We start from the raw sequence: 22,285 nt of genomic DNA on the forward strand, positions 1-22,285 counted from the left end.
CAGGCCTGAAAGACTCTGAGCCTTGGAGGAGGAGGGGGGTATTGTGTTGGGGGCATTTACAAAGTCTTTAAATTTAAAGCCCCTCTGCTCTCTGCATCCTCACAGCGTTCCTTCCCACTCTTTTCTTGAACTCATTTTCCAGGATATTTCCAGCAGCTCCAGTCTGATGATGATGAGACGTTATTACACTAATCCTCCATCCCATTCAAGTCTTTTCAACACTTGTACCTTATCTTATTTTGTACATTTATTTAACCAGTTTGTTTTTGTGTTTATTCCTCTCTCACCCCCAGAAATCTGATTTAAAGATGTGCAGCCTATGGCTCCAACTTATCTATGAAATATTCTCTTACATGCTTAGAAATTAAAGAAAACTAATAACAAATCTTTTTATAGAACAATGCAAATATGCGATCCAATACTCCAAAGCGTCACCAGACGAGAAGTTGAGCCATAGTTACTGTAACTTTAGGGTAATTAGCTATGATGCGGTTCGACAGCAACCTGTCAGAATAGAGACGTCCTTCGGCTGCCCTTTTTCTCTTTTTTTTGTCTCCCCAATGACCAGTGCGATCGAAACTTGACATCAGTCACGTGACGAGCGAGTCGGCCAAAGCGGCTGAAAATATTTGCCGTTTTGGAAGCTGTCTTGTCTGAAGTGCAGCCTCGAGCGTTTTTGACGCTTTGGAAGCTTTTGGTGTGAACGCACAGTTGGCGAGATCTGAAAAAGTCAAACAGAGCTCTTTTGTACTACTTTTGTACATTACATTTTATTTTATTTGCTAATGCTGTTTTGCTATTTTATTATGTATAGTTTGTTCTTTATATTCTTGTAATATATGTTGTTATCGTCACTGTGTGTCTGTGTAATGCTGCTGCTGCACTGTAATTTCCCAGTTTGGGATCAATAAAGTATATCTAGTATCTATCTATCTATCTCTGGTAGCTGATGTGATAAATTATTTCCCAGGACAACTCAAGCTTTTCCAGGACATTTGACTTTTTCACCCCTAATTTTCCATGTGTTTTCCATGATTGGAAAACTGGTCAACCATTTCCCAGGTTTTCCAGGTTTTCCAGAATGAATGGGAACTCTGAGGGGGATGTGTGTGTGTCGGGGGGGTGGCAGCTGCTGGACAATAGAACCAGAGCATGCACACTTCTCTTTTCACTGGCTCCTGTTGGAGGGGGTAACCTGACCCCAACCCCCCCTCCTCCTCCTCCTCCTCCTCCTCCTCCTCCTCCTCCTCCTCCTCCTCCTCTAACCTGGGACAAAGCGAGTCCCTGCACCCCGCGACCCTGGCAACAGCCGCCCAGCTTCCCGCTCTCTCTCTCTTTCTCTTTATCATGCAGGAGAAGCCGCCGCGCCACAATCCCTATTGTGTGGAGCTGCTGCTGTGGTGGGGGGGCGGGGGGGTAATGGGGGGGCAGCGGGGCGGCCAGCTGTTGCTCAGCGAGGAGCTGCAGCACCGGGGGGAAACCGGAGCTCTGTCTCCACTCTGTCTGATGAACACTCACTACCCCCCCCCAAAAAAATGCACACATTCTTTCATGTCGCTTCCAAAACACGACCTTCACATGTCGACAGCGTGTACTGTACCGTACTGTATGTGTGTGTGTGTGTGTGTGTGTGTGTGTGTGTGTGTGCTGCAGTAAAGGTCATTTGACAATCTGGCTGAGTCCTGACAGCAGGTTTAGCCAGAGGCTTCGCAGACGGCCTGTATCAGCAGCACATACTGTACTATATGAGCTTTAGTGTGTCAATGTCAGTGATAAGGACCGAGGCAGAGAGGTTTGACCCAGAGGAACAGAAGCAGCAGCGCCGCTGATCGACAGGGAAATATGTCAGAGTTATGAGCAGCTGATGTGTTTTCATGTGTCTAGTTATCACGGCTCCAGACTGACCCCAAAACTTGAGACAGTGCAAGTGAATTTTTTCATCTATTTGCGCAGGTGCAACCAGGAAATTTGTAGGTTTTTTTGTTTTTTAACACTGGTGAAACATGGAAGGGGCGATCATTTTATTCTATTCTGGTAAATAACTCTTGCATTTCCGGTGGAATTATACGTTTACGTTTCCATGGTTTTCAGTCGTTGTCATAGTTGCGGTAAACGCGCCATGGATCTATTAACGCTGGATTTTAACACGGATGTCAATTTGTGTGATATCCATTGTTAAAAGCTGGTGTGATGATCCATGCATTTACCGCAACTACCGAAACCATGGAAACGTAAACATATAATTCCACCGGAAGAGCAAAACCGGCTTACGTTTTTGACATTCGGAAAAAGGTGGATATATATTCCTGAAACACTTTGGTACATAACTATATGTTTGTCTATGTTTTTATATCTCTATATTTGCGTATTCTTCTAATTTTTCACCTTGTATGTTACAAATGCTGCTGTAACAACCAGATTTCCCATGCATGGGATTAATAAACAGTTTTATGACTATGAGATGATTGTATCTGTCATTACAGGACTGAATGAAGAGGAAATGTGAATATAAAGTTGATTTGCTAAGGATCTCCCTTGAAAACGAGGTGATCCACCCCAAGGGGCTTTTTCCTTCAATAAATTAAAAAGTTGATTGACAAGTTGACATTTTCTGCTTGTGCTCCTAAAACTTTAAGTTAGGGAGCGACTGACTGTGCTCCTGGTAAAAAATGTTTGTCTGAAGTCCTGGTTATATACTATATACTGTATGTGTATGTGTGTGTGTGTTTCTACCTTAAAGTGATATTAGCCTGCTGGTTGACCTGCGTGGTGCTGTTGGACCTCCTCAGGTTCTTGATGGAGCGGGAGCTGCCGAAGCCGGCGTCGCTCTGCGGAGGTAAAGGAGGTTTGTTTAAGGGTTATGATTTCAGTCCGGAGGTGCAGTCAGACACAGCGCAGCACCATTCCTGCATCTTGAACAGATTATGTGAAAACTCATAAACAATCTGCAGCTCCTCTGTGTCGCCAGCACACACACACACACACACACACACACACACACACACACACACACACACACACACACACACACACACAGCAGAGCTGTGTTCACATGTGGCAGCAGAGCAGACAGCGCCGCTCAGCTCCTCACCAGCGTGGTGTTGCGTTTCCCTCGGCTGTCGCTGGCCACCGACACGGACACGGAGCGAGAGAAGTACTTCCCGGGCGAAGCGCTGCTGGGCCGTTTGGACATGGAGAGCTGGGAGCCGGACAGGCTGAGGTCCAAGGCGTCTCCGGAGACACCTGAGGGGATGGACGAGGGGCTGCGTGTTGTATGCATCCTTTGGAAGAAAAAAAAACAAAACCTGTAGTAGTAAGAAAAGTAAAGAAAGTGTTAGTGAGGATGTAGACGCAGTCACACATGCAGCTGCCCTGCAGATTGAGCAGCACAACCATAGCAACACAGGAAATAACAGCTTCTCTCCACGGACTGTCGTGTCTCCCAGGGTCACCAACAACAAAACCACTCACTGTTTTTAAGATGGTTCATTGATACAAATAAACTTAATAAACCACTGTTGATAAGGTGTAAAACTAGTGTTGTAGTACTTGGTCGAGCTGGACTCAGGGGTTTTCCTCCAGACCAGTCCAGTCCAGACCACAGCTGCTGTGACAAATGTCTCTGTGTCAGTCTCTCACTTTGGTTTCTGTGATGTAATTCAATAACTTTAAGATAGTTCAAATAGTTGTATAAAGTATCTGCTTGTGTTAAACCATGTGAACAACTTGGTGTCACCAGGAGAAAGCAGGTTATGTGCTGTGTTCTTCTGTTCAATCCAAACTTTGTTTACATTAAATATGGTTTAGATTTTACATCAAATCAGCTTTTTACTTTGTAGCTGAGGAGGAATAATGTAAATATCAAGACACGTGATTATTATGAGGACTGGGACTGAAGACAGTGATGGTCTTGGAAACGGTCTTGCATTGGTTTGGTCTGGGTCTTGGACTTAACTCGCCCCCCTCAAAGTCTTGGGCTTGACTCGGTCTCGGGTTAGCTGGTCTTGCAGGGATCCAGATTGCCCCTAAAATTTGACACAGTGCAAGTACATTTTTCATCTACATGGACATCTGCTACCAGTAGATTTGCCCCTTTTTTAACAGTGGTGAAACACGAAGGAGCGACTCAAAGTATCTGGTATCTGTCATTCCCATGGATCCATTATAACACCATCCATGGTCATTCCAGGTGTCAGGCCAGTGTGTGTAAGGATCATGAATAAAAAGGTCGATTTACACCCCTAAATTTTCTGCTTGTGCTCCTAAAATTTGAAGTTAGGTTGGGGCACTGTGCTCCTGTTAAAAGATGTTATTCTGGAGGCCTGTCTCGACTACAACACTAGTGTAAACCATAGACTGTAAGGTTTAACCAGCAGCTCTCAGCCCGTCTCTCTCTGTGTGGCAGCAGGTGTATGTATATGTATGTTAGCTCCGGTGGCTAACCCGTTATCATCCCCCTCCATCATCACTAGTGTAAACAGAGCTGGTGAACCGTGACAGCAGCAGGTATGAAGATGATAATGATGATGATGATGAGTATCAATCATCGCTTATTATAACACAGCGCTGGGAAAAACAACAGTAATAGTAGTAAGTTAGTAGTAGTAGTAGTAGTAGTCATGCATCAGGCTAAAGTTAATGTTACGACACAATAATAACTTACCTGCTGGCTAACTTACAGCTAGCGTTGAGATGAGCTAGCTCTGTTATTACAGCGATGCTGAAGGTAAATGTAGTTCTTTATATTAAAAAAATATGAAAAATGTAGTTCCCAACCGTCGGAACGTTACAAGAGCATTTGAAAGTGGTGTTTTTAGTGACGTAACACTCATTTACACTGATTTGTTAAATCACCGCTTCGTTTTTTTTTTGGTGTATTTTTTTTTTTAGGGCACAGTTATTATTCAGCTAACGGTTATATTTATTCCAGTGCTAATGTAGGTTTATAACTGTGGAGATAAATAATTTAAACTTGTTTACAAAAGGCAGCATTTCTAGCTAACTGTTCACGTATTTAACGTAACGTTTCTTCCATCAAGAGGAGAAAAAAAAACCGTTGGCTGCTGCTGAACAAGTATAAAGTAAGTCCGCCTGCACTATTTAACGTTACTTACTTCAGGAGCTGGTGGGTAACAACATCTCTGGTGAACAGCGGAGGTTTAGTCCCCGGACTAGGTCCTCTGATGCCCGGTGAAAGTATTCCTCTGGCTCGGTTTGGTGCACAAATTGCGGAGAAGGAGGACGAGAAGGACCGTAATAACGCGGAACAACATCTCTGTGGTAACAACACTAGACTAGCTCCGCCCCTCGCCGGCTGTGATTGGCGGAGAGCGGGCGCCCGTCCCTGGGTCCTCGCCTCTGATTGGCTGAGAGGAGTTGTCTGTCCAGAGGGGGGCGTGGCTTAGGGAGGCAGCCAGCCGTTTGGTTGACTTTGCAGAGGGAGGGAGGCGTGATGATGAGGATGGTGGTGGTGGTGATGATGGCAGAATGACACTTTTCTGTGCATTTCTTCCAAGTTCCCAGCGTTGGGAAACACTTCCAGAGGAGGAAAACAAGACAAACTGGCTCCAGCTCACTCTCACCTCATTTATTAACTCTTCCCTGTCACCACATTTACAAACACACTACACACTACTACTAATAAAAGCACTTTATCAAAGCATTTACACCTTCAAATACTGATCTCAGTTTTCAAACATTAACAATATGTACATCAGAAGAAGGCACTGTTAATCAATATAGGCTATCCTTTCATATGCAATATATTGATTATACAAACAATTGGCACCTGAGCCTGGTCACATGTTAAGGAGTGAGACACCACAGACTATTGTGAAACCACTCACTCAGAGTCTTTATGTGCATAATGTAATTCTTTGTGGTGATTGTTTTGCTTCAGTTTGTGTCTCTCAGTAGTTGTTTTGTTGCTCCTTTATGGTCCCTTTGTGTCTCTCTGTAAATGTTGTGGTCGTTTTCATCCTTTTGTGGTCATTTTGTGGCCCTTTTAAATCTCTTTGAGATCATTTCGTATTCCCCCTTGAGTCATTTTGTGTTTTATGACTTTATGGCTCTAAAAAACATAATATATTAACAGTCACTAAGTACAGCAGCTCCAGACCTTCCCCCCGATTGGCTCATTTGGTAATCCACCCATGTATGGAATGCATTTCTTAACACATTATAACAGCAAAAACACATGAAATTATATATCATCTTCTTTTAAACTCCACAGCCGCCCTCCACACGTCCGCTCCTTGTCCCAGTGTGATGTCCTCCGGTAAAGAGTCCAGCCCCAGCAGAGGTGGAAGGTCTTTCTGCTCCAAATGGCTCTCCAAGGTGTACCTGACGCTGGAAACAGCAGGGAGGGAAGGGGAGAGTGGGGGGTGGGGGGGCATGAAGAAATGTTAGCACTGAAACCATTGTTTTCCCCACACACACAAGCATTCCCCCATTCACTTCCCTGGCCAGCTGCTGCCTCAGCACAAGTGACCTGTGGCCGAGGGGAAACAACTTAAGCTCCTTTTCCCCTGACAGATGGCAGCCTGGAGGGGTCACGCTCCGGCCCTGGAAGTCAAAAGGCTCCAAATCCCAGAGGGAGAGCCCCCCCGGGCCAGACCTCCACACTTTACTCTGATTAAAGCTGTCTACAATCAATGGATTCCTTTAGACTGGGGTGGTAATCTTTTGAACTGACAACAACAGACACACTTCTTTCAGCCACACACTCACAACAAAAGTCTTATTTTTTAAAAGAAATACACTCTTTTGATAAGAAAGAAGGGAATCCACATCAATAATGTAAATCAGGGTTTCTGCAGGTACCAGCAAATCTAATTTAATGCTTTTTAATGCCATTTCAAACATTTTTAATGCCCGTGACTGCAAATACTATACGTGTGCATACATACACTTACCTATATACACATACGCACACCCAATTACTTGGTTCTGCATGTTTATCACACCAATAGGGGTGCTGCACCGACTGCAATTTTCTGGCCTATCACCGTTTTTTAAAAAGCCTGACCTGCCGATTCCGATTTTTGCTGATAGCGATTAAAAAAAAAAAAAGCCAACAGTAGCCTGCCACCACCTAAAAATATTAATTTAGAAAATTCTCCATTTCTTCACCCACGTTTAATTTTACTGTAGCTTAACTGTATAATCCCCCTATTTTTCTGCTCTTTGTGCTCTATAGGGATGTAATGATATCAAAATCTCATTGTATGAATCAATCAATTTTTTAATGCCTTTGAGAATCGAATTTAATTCCTTTTAATGCCATTTAAGGCCTTAATTTTAGCAAAATATATTAATGACTTTTAATGCTTTTTAATGACCCGCGGAAACCCTGTAAATGTTTGGGGAATGTTTTACCATTTGGTGCTTTTGCCTCCTACAGAAACTAAACTCACACATGGTGAATGACTTGTGCTTTCACTACAGGGGTGAATAATAATAATAATACAAATGGCCGGTGCCGTGCTTCTGCTTACTCCCAGTTTGGCCGGTAACAGTCGTCAGGCTCAGCGTTGCAGGTCTTCAGCAGCAGAATCTCATGCAGCTCCAGAGAGAAAGTGTCAACATCTGTGGCGGCGAGGAAACTCTTCAGCCCTTTCCTCTGATCCTCGGTCAGTTTCTGCTGGAACTGTGAGGGCAGTTTCTGAAACGGGTCCTGAAAGACAATCATCCGTTATGTACAATCATATAGAAACGTTTAATTCAGGTTTTTGTTTGTCTTATTCACTACATATAAGAATACACTGCAAAAACTCAAAATCTTACCAAGAATATTTGTCTTATTTCTAGTCAAAACTAATCTCTTTCCACTTCAAATAAGACTCACCACATTAAAAAGTAACTTGTTTTTAGACACTTTTTACTTCTTTCAAGCAGATTTTCACTTGAAATAAGTAGAAAAATCTGACAGTGGATCAAGTTTTTCTTTCTTATTACAACCTTGCTTTCACTGGCAGATTTTTCTACTTATTTCAATTGAAAATTAGTTTGAAACAAGTGAAAATTATCTTTTAAAAAAAGTTAATTTTTTGGGGTGATGAGTCTTATTTTAAGTGGAAAGAGGTTAGTTTTGACTAAAATTTAGACATTTTGACAAGAAAGAAGACAAATATTCTTGGAAAGATTTTGAGTTTTTGCAGTGTATGCTTGGAGGCAGAAACTGTGGCTAAGACAGAATTCCTTTAAGCCCAGTTTTTATTGGGGTCAAACTCTGAGCGGCTGCCGTGTCAGACGGCACACTTTCAACGGATTACAGCCCAGAACATTTAACTCTGTGTGGTGTTTGGGGTCGGTCACTGGCAGCCAGCAGGGGTCACGACTCGAGCCATTATGTGGTCACTGTGGGTGGACTCTCTCTCATGGACTTCACATTTTTAGGCTCTATGAAGGGGCCTTGTATAAATAAATGCACAGTACAGTTGTATTTCGTTTTTTTTGTTTGCCTTATTATTGATCTTCTTTTTTTATTGATACTTACTTGCTTTCTGTTCAGCATCAGCTCAGATTTCCAACATGTCAGGAGCTGCCAGGTGGAAACGCCGTGTTCCAGTTTGCTCTCTCCAAGAGCCTGGAGTGAAAATGAAAACAGGAATTAAAAGGAAAATGTTTTAGACCATTTTAACTCCTGAACTGCTGCTTGTGTGCACTTTACATTTTGAATGCAGACTAAACACTTTCAAATGCTGGGGGTTTTTTTAGGTTCACTGCAAAAACTCAAAATCTTACCAAGAATATTTGTCTTATTTTTAGTCAAAACAAATCTCATTCTACTTAAAATAAGACTCATCACATTAAAAAAGCAGCTTGTTTTTAGACACTTTTTACTTCTTTCAAGCAGATTTTCACTTGAAATAAGTAGAAAAATATGATAGTGGAGCAAGTTTTTCTTTCTTATTACAAGCACAAAAAACTTGCTTTCACTGGCAGATTTTTCTACTTATTTCAATTGAAAATTAGTTGGAAATAAATGAAAATTATCTAAAAACAAGATCATTTTTAGGTGAGGATTCTTATTTTAAGTGAAAAGAGTTTAGTTCTGAATAGAAATTAGACATTTTTTCAAGAAATAAGACAAATATTCTTGGAAAGATTTTGACTTTTTGCAGTGTATAAAATGAGATTTCAGTCTGTTTGATTATATTAATACTGTGCAAGTGTCAAACCTCAATCAACTGGTCCATAAAATGAGCCGGCTGGAGTTCTGTAACTTTCTGATGTCATAACAAACCGTTGCTGCACAGACCTGAAACCTGATCCGGTGGTGAAGTGAAGTCTTTCACAGTTATTGTTGCATGCTAATGCAGATATAGTCTGAGTTTAAACATCTGCACTGCATCTGTGCTCAACAATTCAACTTCTTCAGGACGGAGTCTCATAGATTTCCATAGTTTATAGAAATCACTGGGAACAAGGATTGTCTGGGATATTTTAACCCCCCTGTTGTCCTTTTGGGTCAAATTGACCCAATATTTTCCCTTCCTCCATCCTTCCTTCTTTCCTTCCTTTCTCCCTTCCTTCTTTCCACAATCCTTTTCCCCTTCCTTCCTTCCTTCCTTCGTCCATCATTCTGCTTCCTTCCTTGACCTAATCTGTTCCTTCCCTCCATTTTTCCTTCCTTCCTTTTCCACTTCCTTCCGTCCTTCCTTCCTTCCCTTCGTCCTGACTTCTTCTTCCTTCCTCTTTTGATCCAATTGACCCAATCTGTTCCCTCCCTCCTTATTTCTTCCCTTCCTTCTTTCCACAATCCATTTCCCCTTCCTTCCTTCCTTCCTTCCTTCCCTTCGTCCTTATTTCTTCCCTTCCTTCTTTCCACAATCCATTTCCCCTTCCTTCCTTCCTTCCTTCCTTCCTTCCTTCCTTCCTTCCTTCCTTCCTTCCTTCCTTCCTTCCTTCCTTCCTTCCTTCCTTCCTTCCTTCCCTTCGTCCTTCCCTTCGTCCTTATTTCTTCCTTCCTTTTTGACCCAATTGACCCAATCTGTTCAACTATCTAACTTTTTCCCTTCCTTCTTTCCTCCCATCTCTCCCTTTGTCCTTCCTTCCTTCCTTCCTTCCTTCCTTACTTCCTTCCTTGACCCAGGAGGACAACAGGAGGGTTAAATCAAAGCAGGACCTTTGTCAGTAGAAGAGGTGATTGAACTGTGCATTTCTCCCTGACTGAGCTCATCGGTGTCGTCGTGGCTGCAGTGGAAACATCTGCAGGACTTCAGGACTCTACCGTACCTTGGCCACGGTGCTGGAAACCTGCGAGTGCATCTGCAGAGACTCGGTGAGGAAGGACGACAGCTGACCCCGAGCATCGCCGCCCGTCTTGCCGAGGAAGCGGAGGCCGATCTCCACCACGTGCACGGCGTCGCACACGTCCGTGTACGAGCGCAGCACCGTCCTCATGGCGCCGCACACCGAACCCTTCAGAGGCTCCTGCAGGGAACCGAGGCGGAGAGAAAGTGAAACTGTTGAGCTGAGGGGAAGTGAAATGTGAGGGGAGGAATTTGACCTCTAACAAAGTGGCCTCACAAAAAATCCTACAGGGGGAAACTGGTGTGAACATTCTTCAGCTGGTGTTAGTCAGTTCCAGATGAAGACTTTGGTACCGTAAAACATTCAAGTTCAGTAAAGGAAGTGAAGGGAAGTGATTTTACCTGAGGAATCTTTTTTCTGGCCTCAGACAGAACCACAGAGAAGTCCTGCAGGTGTCTGTTCAGGTACCGGGTGTTGTCCTGAGGGGAGGGGAGGGGGAAAAATTCAAAATCTTACCAAGAATATTTGTCTTATTTCTAGTCAAAATGTCATTTCTAGTCAAAATAAATCTAATTATACTTAAAATAAGACTCATCACATTAAAAAGTAGCTTGTTTTTAGACACAAAATCTGATAGTGGAGCAAGTTTTTCTTTCTTATTGTGCCATCGCAAATGTGTGTTATTGTCTTACAAATGTATATTTATTAATGTGTACTGAATGTGTCTTTGGTATTTTACCTCATTGTTGCTCTTTTTTAAGGTTGCCCTTTATCATCAGGCAGAGGGACTGGCGATGAAAAAAAGCTTTTTTAGCTAACTCGGGTGTATTTACATTTGTTTTTTTTACAATGTTTTATTAATGTACATTGTCCCTTGTCAAATAAATTAAAACTGAAACTGAAGTTTTTCTTTCTTATTACAAGCACAAAAAACTTGCTTTGACTGGCAGATTTTTCTACTTATTTCAATTGAAAATGAGTTTGAAACAAGTGAAAACTGGTTAAAAACAAGTTAATTTTTAGGTGATGAGTCTTATTTTAAGTGGAAAGAGATTCGTTTTGACTAGAAATAAGACAAATATTCTTGGAAAGATTTTGAGTTTTTGCAGTGCATCAGCTTGTTTAGTTTGAGCTAAAATCTGCCTGCTCGTTCTGATCCGTTACCGTTTGGATGATGGGTTTTCCGGCCAGGAAGCGTCGAACCAGCTGCGTCTGGATGCCCGGCAGGTCGTAGCTCCGGTCCGTCTCGCCGCCTTTCTTCAGCGTGTAGTGACGGTGGGACAGGACCAGAGGCAGCAGCTCCCGCTCGGGGCTGCACACGCTCAGCTGCGTCTCTGAGACCCGCTCCAGCTGCACGCTGTACTCACTGAGGGAATCAAACAGGAGCATGTTTCATAAATAATTACCTTTTCATGAGTCTGGGCAATTAAAGTAAAGCCTTAAAGGGATACGTCACCCAAAATCGATAATTCACCAATTTTCTACTCATCGTCAAGCCAAGGAAGGGTTTGGAGAACTTTCAGAGTCATCAAAATACTGCTCGTCCTACACTGCAAAAACTGAAAATCTTACCAAGAACATTTGTCTTATTTCTAGTCAAAACTAATCTCTTTCCACTTAAAATAAGACTCATCACATTAAAAAGTAACTTGTTTTTAGACACTTTTTACTTTTTTCAAGTATATTTTCACTTGAAATAAGTAGAAAAATCTGACAGTGGAGCAAGTTTTTCTTTCTTATTACAAGCACAAAAAACTTGCTTTCACTGGCAGATTTTTCTACTTATTTCAAGTGGAAATTAGTTTGAAACAAGTGAAAACTGTCTAAAAACAAGTAATTTTTTGGGGGTGAGTCTTATTTTAAATGGAAAGAGATTAGTTTTGACTAAAATTGAGACATTTTGACAAGAAAGATGACAAATATTCTTGGAAAGATTTTGAGTTTTTGCAGTGTACTGACCAAGTGTCCTAAAGCCGCCACATGGAAAAGTTGTTCAGAAAATATTAATTTGATCTCTGTTTTTATGCTTGTTGTAGCAGTAGCTCCCAGTGGATGCACGAGATTTGCTGCGAGATGTTGGTTCGTCGTTGTAAACCACTGGATGTAAACACGGATGAACATCTCTCAGCAAATCTCCTGCAGCCACTGGGAGCTGCTGCTACAACAAGGATAAAAACAGAGATCAAATTCATTTTTTCCTAACAACTTTTCCATGTGGCGGCTTCAGGACACTTGGGTCAGTACAGACGAGCAGTATGGAGGTATCTGGATGTTTCATAGTGTGTTTTGGACCATTCAAAAGTGAACTCTATCCACCGCCATTATATGAAAACCCGTCACCAGCCGGACCCCCCCTGGAACTCCTAAAGCGTTTTGATAACTCTGAAAGTTCTCCAAACCCTTCCTTGGCATGACGGTGAGTAGACGATTGGTGAATTATTGATTGATTTTGGGTGAAGTATCCCTTTAAACATCCAGACAGCTGACTGACCTGTCCTGTTGGCCGCTCGTCCTCCTTCCCTCTTTCACCAGGCCGTTGTGAGTCTCTGACAGGAAGTCCACCAGCTTTCGGAGACACGACCCCGGTCCGTGTCGGCTCGGAGTCAGAAACTCTCCGGAGCTCTGGACCGTTAACTGCACCCCACACAGACTCACATCCACACCCAGGTCTGTGGCTGCAGCAACACACACACACACACACACAATTACTCACTCTACTATTCAACCGATGGGTCCATCTCTGTCTTTGAGGTCGTTATTCTTCTCACTTTTGCTCAATACACAGAGTTACTGTATGTTTTTTTTAACTGTTTCAAGAAGAAGAGACCAAATGTTTCCATTGTCTCACTGGATGTTGTGACACCAAACACTGAGGACTGAAGACTGTTTACACCAAACACTAAAGGACAAACATGGATCTGATTTAAACTTCCTGAATCTCCCTGATGTAATAACAACACACTTTTGGTTCATATTTTCATAGTTTTCAAAAGGATAGTTCAACATTTTGGCAAACTGGCCCATTGCCACAATCCCTATAGTCATAGCAGTAGGTTCGTTACCTTTAATTGTCGGTGCAAGCTATTTTTAGAACGGCGGAGCAGAGCCGTGAGCTGCTCAGAAACCCCAAAGAAATCCCATGAGCCTCCGTAGCGTAGCTCTCTCATCAAACTCATCAAATACACAATCCAACAACTCCACAACGCTCTGGTGGACAAGTTGTGACCTGCACATTCACCACATTATGAGATAATAACACAACGTTACCACACAGAGTTGTTTTAGAGGAAAGTTCATGCAAAACCGCTGATGCGTGTTGCCTTCAGGGACAGTTTTTCATCAAGCAGTCTCTGTATTTCCCTCTACAACAACTCTGTCTGGTAACGTTGTGTTATTATCTCATAGCGTGGTGAATGTGCAGGTCACAACTTGTCCACCAGAGCGTTGTGGAGTTGTTGGATTGTGTATTTGATGAGTTTGATGAGGGAAACCAAGAAATCCCATAATGAGCCTCCGTAGCGTAGCTCTGAGCAGCTTACGGCTCTGCTCCGCCGTTCTAAAAACAGCTTGCACCGACAATTAAAGGTAACAAACCTACTGCTATGACTATAGGGATTATGGCAATGGGGCCAATTTGCCAAAATGTTGAACAATCCCTTTAAGTTGTGTAGCAGAACCAGCTCTAGACACGATGGCAGAGGATGAAACAGTTTGATTATTGATTATTGGACCCTAACTCACAGTTTTTCTTCAGCTCCTCTCTGAGGCCGTTCCACACGGTGATGAATCTCTCCACTCTGTCCTGCAGCATCTTCTTCTGGTGTCCTGAGGAGGAGGAGGAGAAAACGTGTGTTAACTTAACTGTGTGTGTACGTGTGTGATGTTGTGTTTTTGCTGGTGTTGTGCGTTCGGCTCTAAATGAACCTGCTGGTATCTGCTGCAGCCGCTGTGCGATGGTCGGAGGAGCCGAGTCCGACGTGGGAGGAAACGCTCGCAGCAGGTCCGACTGCAGAGCCGAGAGCTCAGGGAGGTGGTGCAGCTGCCGCACACACTCAATCTGGGACAAACACACACAACACACACACACACACACAGAGTCAGCACCACACCTCACACACAGGTTCGATTCCCCCACTGCACTGCAAAAATTCAAAATCTTACCAAGAATATTTGTCTTATTTCTAGTCAAAATAAATCTAATTCTACTTAAAATAAGACTCATCACAGTTAAAAAGTAGCTTGTTTTTAGACACTTTTTACTTTTTTCAAGCAAATTTTCCCCTTTAAATAAGTAGAAAAATCTGACAGTGGAGCAAGTTTTTCTTTCTTATTACAAGCACAAAAAACTTGCTTTCACTGGCAGATTTTTCTACTTATTTCAATTGAGAATTAGTTTGAAACAAGTGAAAATGATCTAAAAACAAGTAAATTTTTAGGTGATGAGTCTTATTTTAAGTGGAAAGAGATTAGTTTTGACTAAAAATGAGACATTTTGACAAGAAATAAGACAAATATTCTTAGAAAGATTTTGAGTTTTTGCAGTGTGTGTCCTGCCGGTACCTTCTGGAGGAACATGCTCAGCAGCGGTAACGGTCTCCGTCCTGACGCTTTGTCCACCAGCTGAGAGAAGCGCCTCACGGTCAGTATCTCAGGGAAGGTCCAGAAGGAGGAGCGCTGCGTGGGGCAGTCGGACGGCAGCGACAACATGTTCCCAGGATCCCCGTGGAGCAGGTTCATCAGCGGGCTTCCAGCCAGGCCGTCGTCAGCACGGATACTCTCCTCGGCTACGTCCAGCTTCCTCTGCAGATCCTGGAAACAGGCAGGAGGAGGAGGAATGAGAAGGAAGTGGATTTGATTCTAGATTTATTAATATAATTAATATTGAGCTATTCAGTGAGTTCCTCACCTGAAGCACCGGGTTGATCGACGAATCACAGACCAGCTTCTCCCACTGCTGCCGTCCTTGTCTGGAGGACAGGTTGGGTGTTGCACCGCGGGAACCTTTGAGAGCAGAGTCAGAGTCAGGAGCTGCGTTTCCATTGTTGGTTTTACGCAAAATAAAAGCGATATTTCTGAAATTACGAAAAAGTTGATTTAGATTTAGATTTAATTTATTTGCACAATTTAACAAGAAAGAAAAACAGCATAAAAACAGCAAACCAGATGTGCAGGTGAGAAAATAAAGAAACCCAGAGGGGTTTATAAGAGAAATCTCACCTCATAAAAACAAGAAATAAAAGACCACAACAATAGACAAAACAAACAAAACATAAGAGTATGAAATCAGAAAACAAAAGTAATGTAAAGTATTTTGCAAATGAGCCGTAACTCTTGTAAAGTCAAGTCTGGCGACTGTATTGTTTGGTTATTCACACAGACATGTTATTGTGTGACACCGCCTGAGTTGAATGATTGGACCTCACACGCCAAAGTTTTATTAAAATAACTGGTTGAATCTTTGTAATGGAAGGAATTACTTTTAATCTAAGAACACAAAAAGAGGTATTTATTGAAAATTGGCAAAATGGATTACGTATGTCTCTCTTTACCTTTTTTTCACTTTCACGACTGGAGGTGTTTACCAGTCCCCTTATGTACGCTTTTACTTTCCCCTTGTCTATAGGTCTTCATGTTGATTATTTGTTCGTTTATATGCAAAATCAAAAACCAATAAAAAGTAAATGACAAAAAAAAATAACCCGGTTGAGTGAAAACGGTCCACGGGACGGGACGACTCAAAACAGACGGGAGAGAGAGGGAGAGCCAAGGAAAACGGAAAACATTACCAACGGGATCAGACCTGGAGTGATGTGTAAATGCGAAAAAAGTGTTTCCATTACACTTTTGCGATACACTTTGATATCGGCACATCTGAAAAACTTCCTCATGAAAGCGTTTTGGAGATATTTGAGAGGTTTTTCCGAACGTGGGTGTTTCCAATACCTGTTTTTTTATTGCGATATTTAGGTTTTGCGCATTTCTAGGGGTAATAGAAACATACCTACTGTCACAGATTTTCTACTCAAACAGCAAAAGCGTTGGACGTTCAGAATCACCTGCAGTGGTTTTCACACAGGCTCTGAGAACCAGGTGAACCGTCACGGCCGTGTGGTCCATGTTCTGGTCCAGACTCCTCCCCAGCACACTCAGGTCCTTCTCCAGGTGGCTCCACAGGAAGCTGACAGCATCAAGCGGCCGGGGGTGGATCATGTTCCCAACTCCCTACGACACAGAGACAACAACAGGAGCGTCAGTACATGAAGACCTGTTGTCAAGTTACCAGACAGATGTGTAAGTATCGTCTCACTCTCTGGTTCGTGGCGGCGCCCTGCAGCATGGAGAGGTGCAGCAGCAGCCGCAGGATGGACGACTGAGCCGACGTCATCTGTCTCTCAGGAGCCTCAGACCTCTGAGCAGCTTCTCCCAACACGTGTCCGGTCCGAGTCTGGTCCCTGAGGTCAGATTTCATACAAACATGGAGGAAAACAATTAAATCAAACACTCTGAGCCTCCTCTCTTCTGATTGGCTGACTGTTTTCTGAGTGATCCACTAATAAAAGAGCAGATTTAAGAATAAAACACTCAGAGAAATTAAATCCTGCAAGTTGTTGTTGTTGGATGGATGGTGGGTACAGGTGGTGGTGGGCGGGGGCTTTGTTGTGACATCACAAAGTGACAGGAAGTCCTGACGGCTGGTTTTAAGGCTCAGTTTCTGAATACAGGCTGTGTGCATTTCTCTGTGGACTGAGGCTTTGATACTTTCACAGTATTAATATAGAACCTAGAGCTGCTTTATAATCACACTACACATGGACATCTACCTTTATACTGTATGGAGCTTTAACACAAACATCTACCTTTATACTGTATGGAGCTTTAACACAAACATCTACCTTTATACTGTATGGAGCTTTAACACAAACATCTACCTTTATACTGTATGGAGCTTTAATACAAACATCTACCTTTATACTATATGGAGCTTTAATACAAACATCTACCTTTATACTGTATGGAGCTTTAATACAAACATCTACCTTTATACCGTATGGAGCTTTAAACAGGTTCATACCTGAGGTCTGTGTGTTGAGTGAAGCCACTGACTGCTGAATGGTTTACTCCACCAATTGGAACTCCACACTCAGGACACATAGATACAGCCACTGGTTTCCCACACTACGTGAAGATAGAGAAACATATACAACATAAATATATTTTTTCAAACACCTTTACATCCCAAATACTTGATGCTTTTTAAAAAAAAAAAATGTTAATACCTCTCCCACAAAGCATGGATGTCCATTGGCACAGGCTAAAAAATGATGAGAATGACATTAGAAATATCCTGATGGACTTTTCAACTGCTGAGAAAATAATGATCAAAGCTCCATAATGTAAAATACTTACTGTACACCAGACCTCTCCTGTCTCTACTCAGCCACTGTTTGATGTCACTGGTGTGATCGTCGGGCATCGTCGGCAGGTAGGAGTTCTGGGAAGAGACAGTTAACTGAGTCATTGTGCTGATTTCACAGCAGACAGATTAAAGTGTGTCAGGCGGAGAAGAGAGTCTTACTGCGACGTTCTGGGGCTGCGAGGCGATCTGGAGCAGCGGGCGCAGCAGAGCATTTCCACTGAGCAGCACCGAGTCCAGGTGGACCAGCAGCTCCAGGAGGGTTTGTCTCTGGTGTGGGAGATTCTCGCTGATTCTGAGCTGTGAGCCCGGTCCGCCGATGTGGTTCTGCAGAAGTGACGTGCAGAACTCCCTGAACTCCCTGGATGGGATGTTTGTGAGGAGCTCCTCCAGCCCCGCGGTCTCCTGGAGGTTCAAATACAGCAATGTGTTAGAAATGATAAAAAAAACTAATTTGGCTACCTTCTGCACAGTTTCAGTATCTATTAAAGGGATACGCCAACTTTTTTTTTATGTGTCTTGCCTCACTCCCGTGTCCAAGACAAGCAGATAGACACCATCCTTTCGACTGTGCGTGCAGTAACAAGGGAGATAGAGCCGTATCGCCCGTAATTAGCTTAGCTCAAACACTGGAAGTGTATAGGTAGTGTTAGCCTGCCTCCACCTAAAGTCATCAGAGAAACTCTTCAGCAACTCTAAACGGAAACCGGCGGGCCGATCTTCGTCTCAGAGCTGACAAAACTCTCCGGTAAGGCATCTTGAGCGGTCAAATGCCGCTAACGGGACGAGATCGGTCAAAACGGAGGGTTCAAGCAAAGACGGTTTATTTTGGTTCAAGCTAGCTACATCGAGGGTAGGTTAGCTTCCTATTTCAAAGTAAAAGCACAAATTCTATCGTCATGGTTTTCTGTCTGTAAAGGGCAACGGGTGTTTTATTTTGTGAAAGTAACCGGAAGTGCGTTGGTCACAACGGCTAGCTTGAGTAGCGCCGAATTCGTCCGAACAAAATTGTAAACAGCTGGTATTTAGACAAATTAACGACACACTGCTGATCTAAACGGCTACTTTCTCGCCTAAAAATGTTTGAAATGTTGATAAAGTGATATATTTACAGAGTTTAGAGCTAAAATTAAATCAGCTTCTAACTGCTGATTTCGGCTCAGGTAGGAGGCAGGCTAACACTACCTATACACTTCCAGTGTTTGAGCTAAGCTAATCAGCGGTGCGCCAGCATCTCCCTCGTTACTGCACGCACAGTCGAAAGGATGGTGTCTATCTGCTCATGGACTCGGGAGTGAGACAAGACAGGGAAAAAAAATGTTGGCGTATCCCTTTAAGAAGCTGACGTGGACATGAGACATCATGTATAGTGACCTGTGCGGACAGGCGGATGCTGGCGTCAGGTGACTTGAAGCGACAGGTGACGTGTCTGAACAGAGCCAGAGCCACGAGGCTGATCTGAGGACCCAGCGTCTGCAGAGAGAGTGGTAAAGTGAAGGGTTAAATAAAGATTCAAATCCAAAGTCAGCTGATCAGAGATAAATAAAAAGGTGAAAGTTTAATTTAAACAAAAAATTAACATCATCCTTTTGGCAGGGGTTTTTAAGTGTAAACAAATTTGTTAACAACTATAACGTCTTATTTTTTGACAAAAACTGTACTTGACTTTCCACTGCTTTATAATGTGTGATCTGTTATCAAATGTTTACAAAGATCTTACAAGTTAAAGGTTGGGTCTGGAGTTTTTTGCCCAAAAATTAAACATTATACAAATGAAATCCGTCTTAATCATCACCTATGGGCTTCTAGTCCTGTGTGGTGGTGGCTGTGTCTGCAGTGCCCCCTCCCCCTGACTGTATTTTGGTCTCTTGCTTTGTTTTGTTGTGCACGTGGATGTTTCTGGGTGGAGAGCGAGAGAGTCTGTGTTTTCTCTCCAGCCAATGACGGAGCTCAGGTGAAGCTACGTGCAGCAGAGTAGTCGGCTCAGGGCTGCTAGCTGCACTAGCTGTCTCTGATGCTAACGAGTGCTAGCAGCTAGCACGTCTCTCTCTCTCAGCAGCAGCAGTCAGGACCGCAAAGAAAAAGAAACACAGTCTGAGTGAAGCGCTGGAGCCGCGGACCGATTCCCCACGGTCACCGACAACTAAAGCCTCGACTGATAAGAAGTATGAGGGCAGTTGCTGTGAGCTAGCTCGATGCTAACTTCCGCTAGCGGTAGCGGTTAGCATCCGCTGCTAACACCGTCTTCCCAGTTCACCACAACGGCATAACATATATAAGTATAGTACATAGTATATAAACTCTGCAATATCCTAATACATCTAATGTGTTGTTTATGTTTCTTATTTTATTGGTGATGTGTGTCAGTCTTGTTGTTTATTTTTGCACGGAGCTGACTGTCAACATTTCACTGCATTACATGTATGTGACAAATAAACTCGGACTGTATTTCCTTTCCTTTGTTGTCATGACAACCGCTGCTGCCTGGGGCAGGAGGCTACACAGCTTTAGCCCGAGAGGAGGGGCCGAGTTTCAATGTTTTGTTTACAAACTGCAACAAACAGAACTCCAGACTATACCTTTAAATAATGAGGTGAATCTGTAACGTCTCTCTGACCTGTATTTGTCTGATGAAGGCCTCTGACTTGTTTTCCAGAAGAACCTGGGCCGCGGCGTTCTTCACAGTCCGGTAAGCCTGTCCACAGCAGAGGAACTGGTCCACATTACCCTGAACCAACCGCTTTGAAACAAAAAAGAACATTTTAATGTTTGTTTTCTCACTCATTATAATCACTGTACAAAGGGATAGTAGCATTTTTTTTAAAGTGGGGTTGTATGATCTACAAATAGCCCCTAAGTACTTTAATTGCAGTAGAAGACTCTCTGCACTCCTCCCGTTAGCACGCCAGCCCATAGCCCTACCCAGAGATTTACAACATACAGTGTGAACAGACCCAAAGAAACGGCCTATTTTCGCGGCCTAAAAGAGGTTTTACCTGGAAAAAATACACAGTTCCATTGTTCGCTATAATATAATTTTTTCCAGCCCTTCAAAGTGCAGGAAAAATGCAGTTTTTTTTGCTGATCGGTGGGCGCTAACCCTGGGCGGATGAGTTGGTTAGCTCAAAATAAAAACTGTGTTTTTCCTGCATTTTGAAGGGCTGGAAAAAATTATATTATTAGCGAACAATGGAACTATGTTTTTTTTTTCAGGTAAAACCTCTTTTAGGCCACAAAAATAGGCCGTTTCTTTGGGTCTGTTCACAACACTGTATGTTGTAAATCTCTGGGCAGGGCTATTATGGGCTGGCAATGCTAACGGGAGGAGTGCAGAGAGTCTTCTACTGCAATTAAAGTACTTAGGGGCTATTTGTAGATCATACAACCCCACTTTTAAAAAATGCTATCCCTTTAAACAGCACAGCAAAAGTCCACTTGTAAGACTTCATGTAACAATAAATAATGTAACTGTGATGTTTTTTCACCTGTAGTCGGATGAGATCAGCGGGGAACAGCCATCTGTAGTTGGGACTGTTGAGCAGAGCCAGGATACACCCCTGACCTGAGAGTCTGTCGAGTGCTCTGAGCAGGTAAACTCTGTACCAGTCGTTCCCGCTGTACTCACACACCGCCCTCACCTGCTGCAGGAACTGAACGTCCACCTCCTCACGTCCGCCTGCTTCTCATGAAGGAGCACACAGTCATTTATAAAGGGATATTTCAACATTTTGGCAAATTCTCCTCACCATAATCCCTTCGCAGTAGGTTCATCACCTTTAATTGTCGGTGCATGTTGTTTTTAGATCGGCGGGGCAGAGACGTGAGCTCTGCATGGCGCCTTTACCTCATCAAACTTATCAAATACACAATCCAACAACTCCAAAACGCTCTGGTGGACAAGTTGTGTCCTGCACATTCACCACGCTATGAAATAATCATGTAACATTACGAGACAGAGTTGTTTTAGGGGCAAATTCAGCCGGAACTACATTCCAGACACGGCTGCTGGGCGGAGGGATTTCAAAAGCACAAGTAGTTCCGAGTATTTGCTTCATGTGGTAATGTTACATACCGTAATCTCACAGTGTGGTGAATGTGCAGTTCACAACTTGTCCACCAGAGCGTTTTGGAGTTGTTGGATTGTGTATTTGATGAGTTTGATGAGGGAAAGGCGAAAATACCACGCGTTGTGCAAAGCTCACATCTCTGCCCCACCGATCTAAAAACAGCTTGCACCGACAATTGAAGGTAAAGGCCCTACTCCTAAAACTATAGGGATTATGGCAATGGATCAATTTGCCAAAATGTTGAAATTCCCTTTAAATCATGAAGTAACGCAGCTAACTGATCCAAGTTCAGCAAAACTTCAGCATCATCACACACCTTGAGCTGTGACCAGCAGCTCAGCAGCTCTGTTCAAGCAGATCCTCAGCCTGCCGATGTTGAGCAGGAACTCGGCCGGGTCTTCCCGTCGGTCCGGGGTCTGTCTCCTGGCCACTCGGCTCAGGAACTTGTTGTCTGCTTCTTTCTGCTGCGCTCTGCTCTCCTCTACCTCTCTGGCCTCTGAGCACAGCAGAGAGTCCTGAGAGGAGAAAAAAGAGGTGGTTAGGTCTT

At 43.2% G+C, this 22,285-nt stretch overlaps 2 protein-coding genes across 5 annotated transcripts in view; both read right to left on the reverse strand.

Annotated features, from left to right (window-relative positions):
• Nucleotides 1-5,175, reverse strand: part of cep131 (centrosomal protein 131) — a 31,798-nt gene extending 26,623 nt beyond the window's left edge. The window contains exons 1-3 of one of the 3 annotated variants that reach the window (XM_085761283.1): nt 5,115-5,175; nt 3,092-3,281; nt 2,734-2,828 (exon numbers count right to left, since the gene is read on the reverse strand). In XM_085761283.1, the coding sequence (XP_085617409.1) occupies nt 2,734-2,828; nt 3,092-3,280 (284 nt within the window). In that variant the 5' untranslated portion in view covers nt 3,281; nt 5,115-5,175. Of the gene's footprint in view, nt 1-2,733; nt 2,829-3,091; nt 3,300-5,114 lie in introns of those variants that run through there. The other 2 variants (XM_085761284.1, XM_085761285.1) reach the window with 2 other exon arrangements.
• Nucleotides 5,176-5,660: 485 nt separating this feature from the next.
• rnf213b (ring finger protein 213b) overlaps nt 5,661-22,285 on the reverse strand; it is a 37,483-nt gene continuing 20,858 nt past the window's right edge. The window contains exons 44-64 of one of the 2 annotated variants that reach the window (XM_085760645.1): nt 22,055-22,253; nt 21,157-21,347; nt 20,289-20,411; nt 19,046-19,144; nt 17,834-18,076; nt 17,665-17,749; nt 17,535-17,569; nt 17,330-17,433; nt 16,565-16,709; nt 16,314-16,479; nt 15,164-15,258; nt 14,818-15,066; nt 14,182-14,314; nt 13,999-14,082; nt 12,749-12,932; nt 11,422-11,623; nt 10,659-10,736; nt 10,240-10,437; nt 8,498-8,587; nt 7,497-7,675; nt 5,661-6,348 (exon numbers count right to left, since the gene is read on the reverse strand). In XM_085760645.1, coding sequence (XP_085616771.1) covers nt 6,210-6,348; nt 7,497-7,675; nt 8,498-8,587; nt 10,240-10,437; nt 10,659-10,736; nt 11,422-11,623; nt 12,749-12,932; nt 13,999-14,082; nt 14,182-14,314; nt 14,818-15,066; nt 15,164-15,258; nt 16,314-16,479; nt 16,565-16,709; nt 17,330-17,433; nt 17,535-17,569; nt 17,665-17,749; nt 17,834-18,076; nt 19,046-19,144; nt 20,289-20,411; nt 21,157-21,347; nt 22,055-22,253 — 3,021 coding nt within the window. In that variant the 3' untranslated portion in view covers nt 5,661-6,209. Of the gene's footprint in view, nt 6,349-7,496; nt 7,676-8,497; nt 8,588-10,239; nt 10,438-10,658; nt 10,737-11,421; nt 11,624-12,748; nt 12,933-13,998; nt 14,083-14,181; nt 14,315-14,817; nt 15,067-15,163; nt 15,259-16,313; nt 16,480-16,564; nt 16,710-17,329; nt 17,434-17,534; nt 17,570-17,664; nt 17,750-17,833; nt 18,077-19,045; nt 19,145-20,288; nt 20,412-21,156; nt 21,351-22,054; nt 22,254-22,285 lie in introns of both variants that reach the window. The other variant, XM_085760644.1, reaches the window with a different exon arrangement.

This window comes from Trachurus japonicus, chromosome 19, assembly GCF_045865225.1.
Source record: "Trachurus japonicus isolate A0001 chromosome 19, Traja_1.0".
NCBI lineage: Eukaryota > Metazoa > Chordata > Actinopteri > Carangiformes > Carangidae > Trachurus > Trachurus japonicus.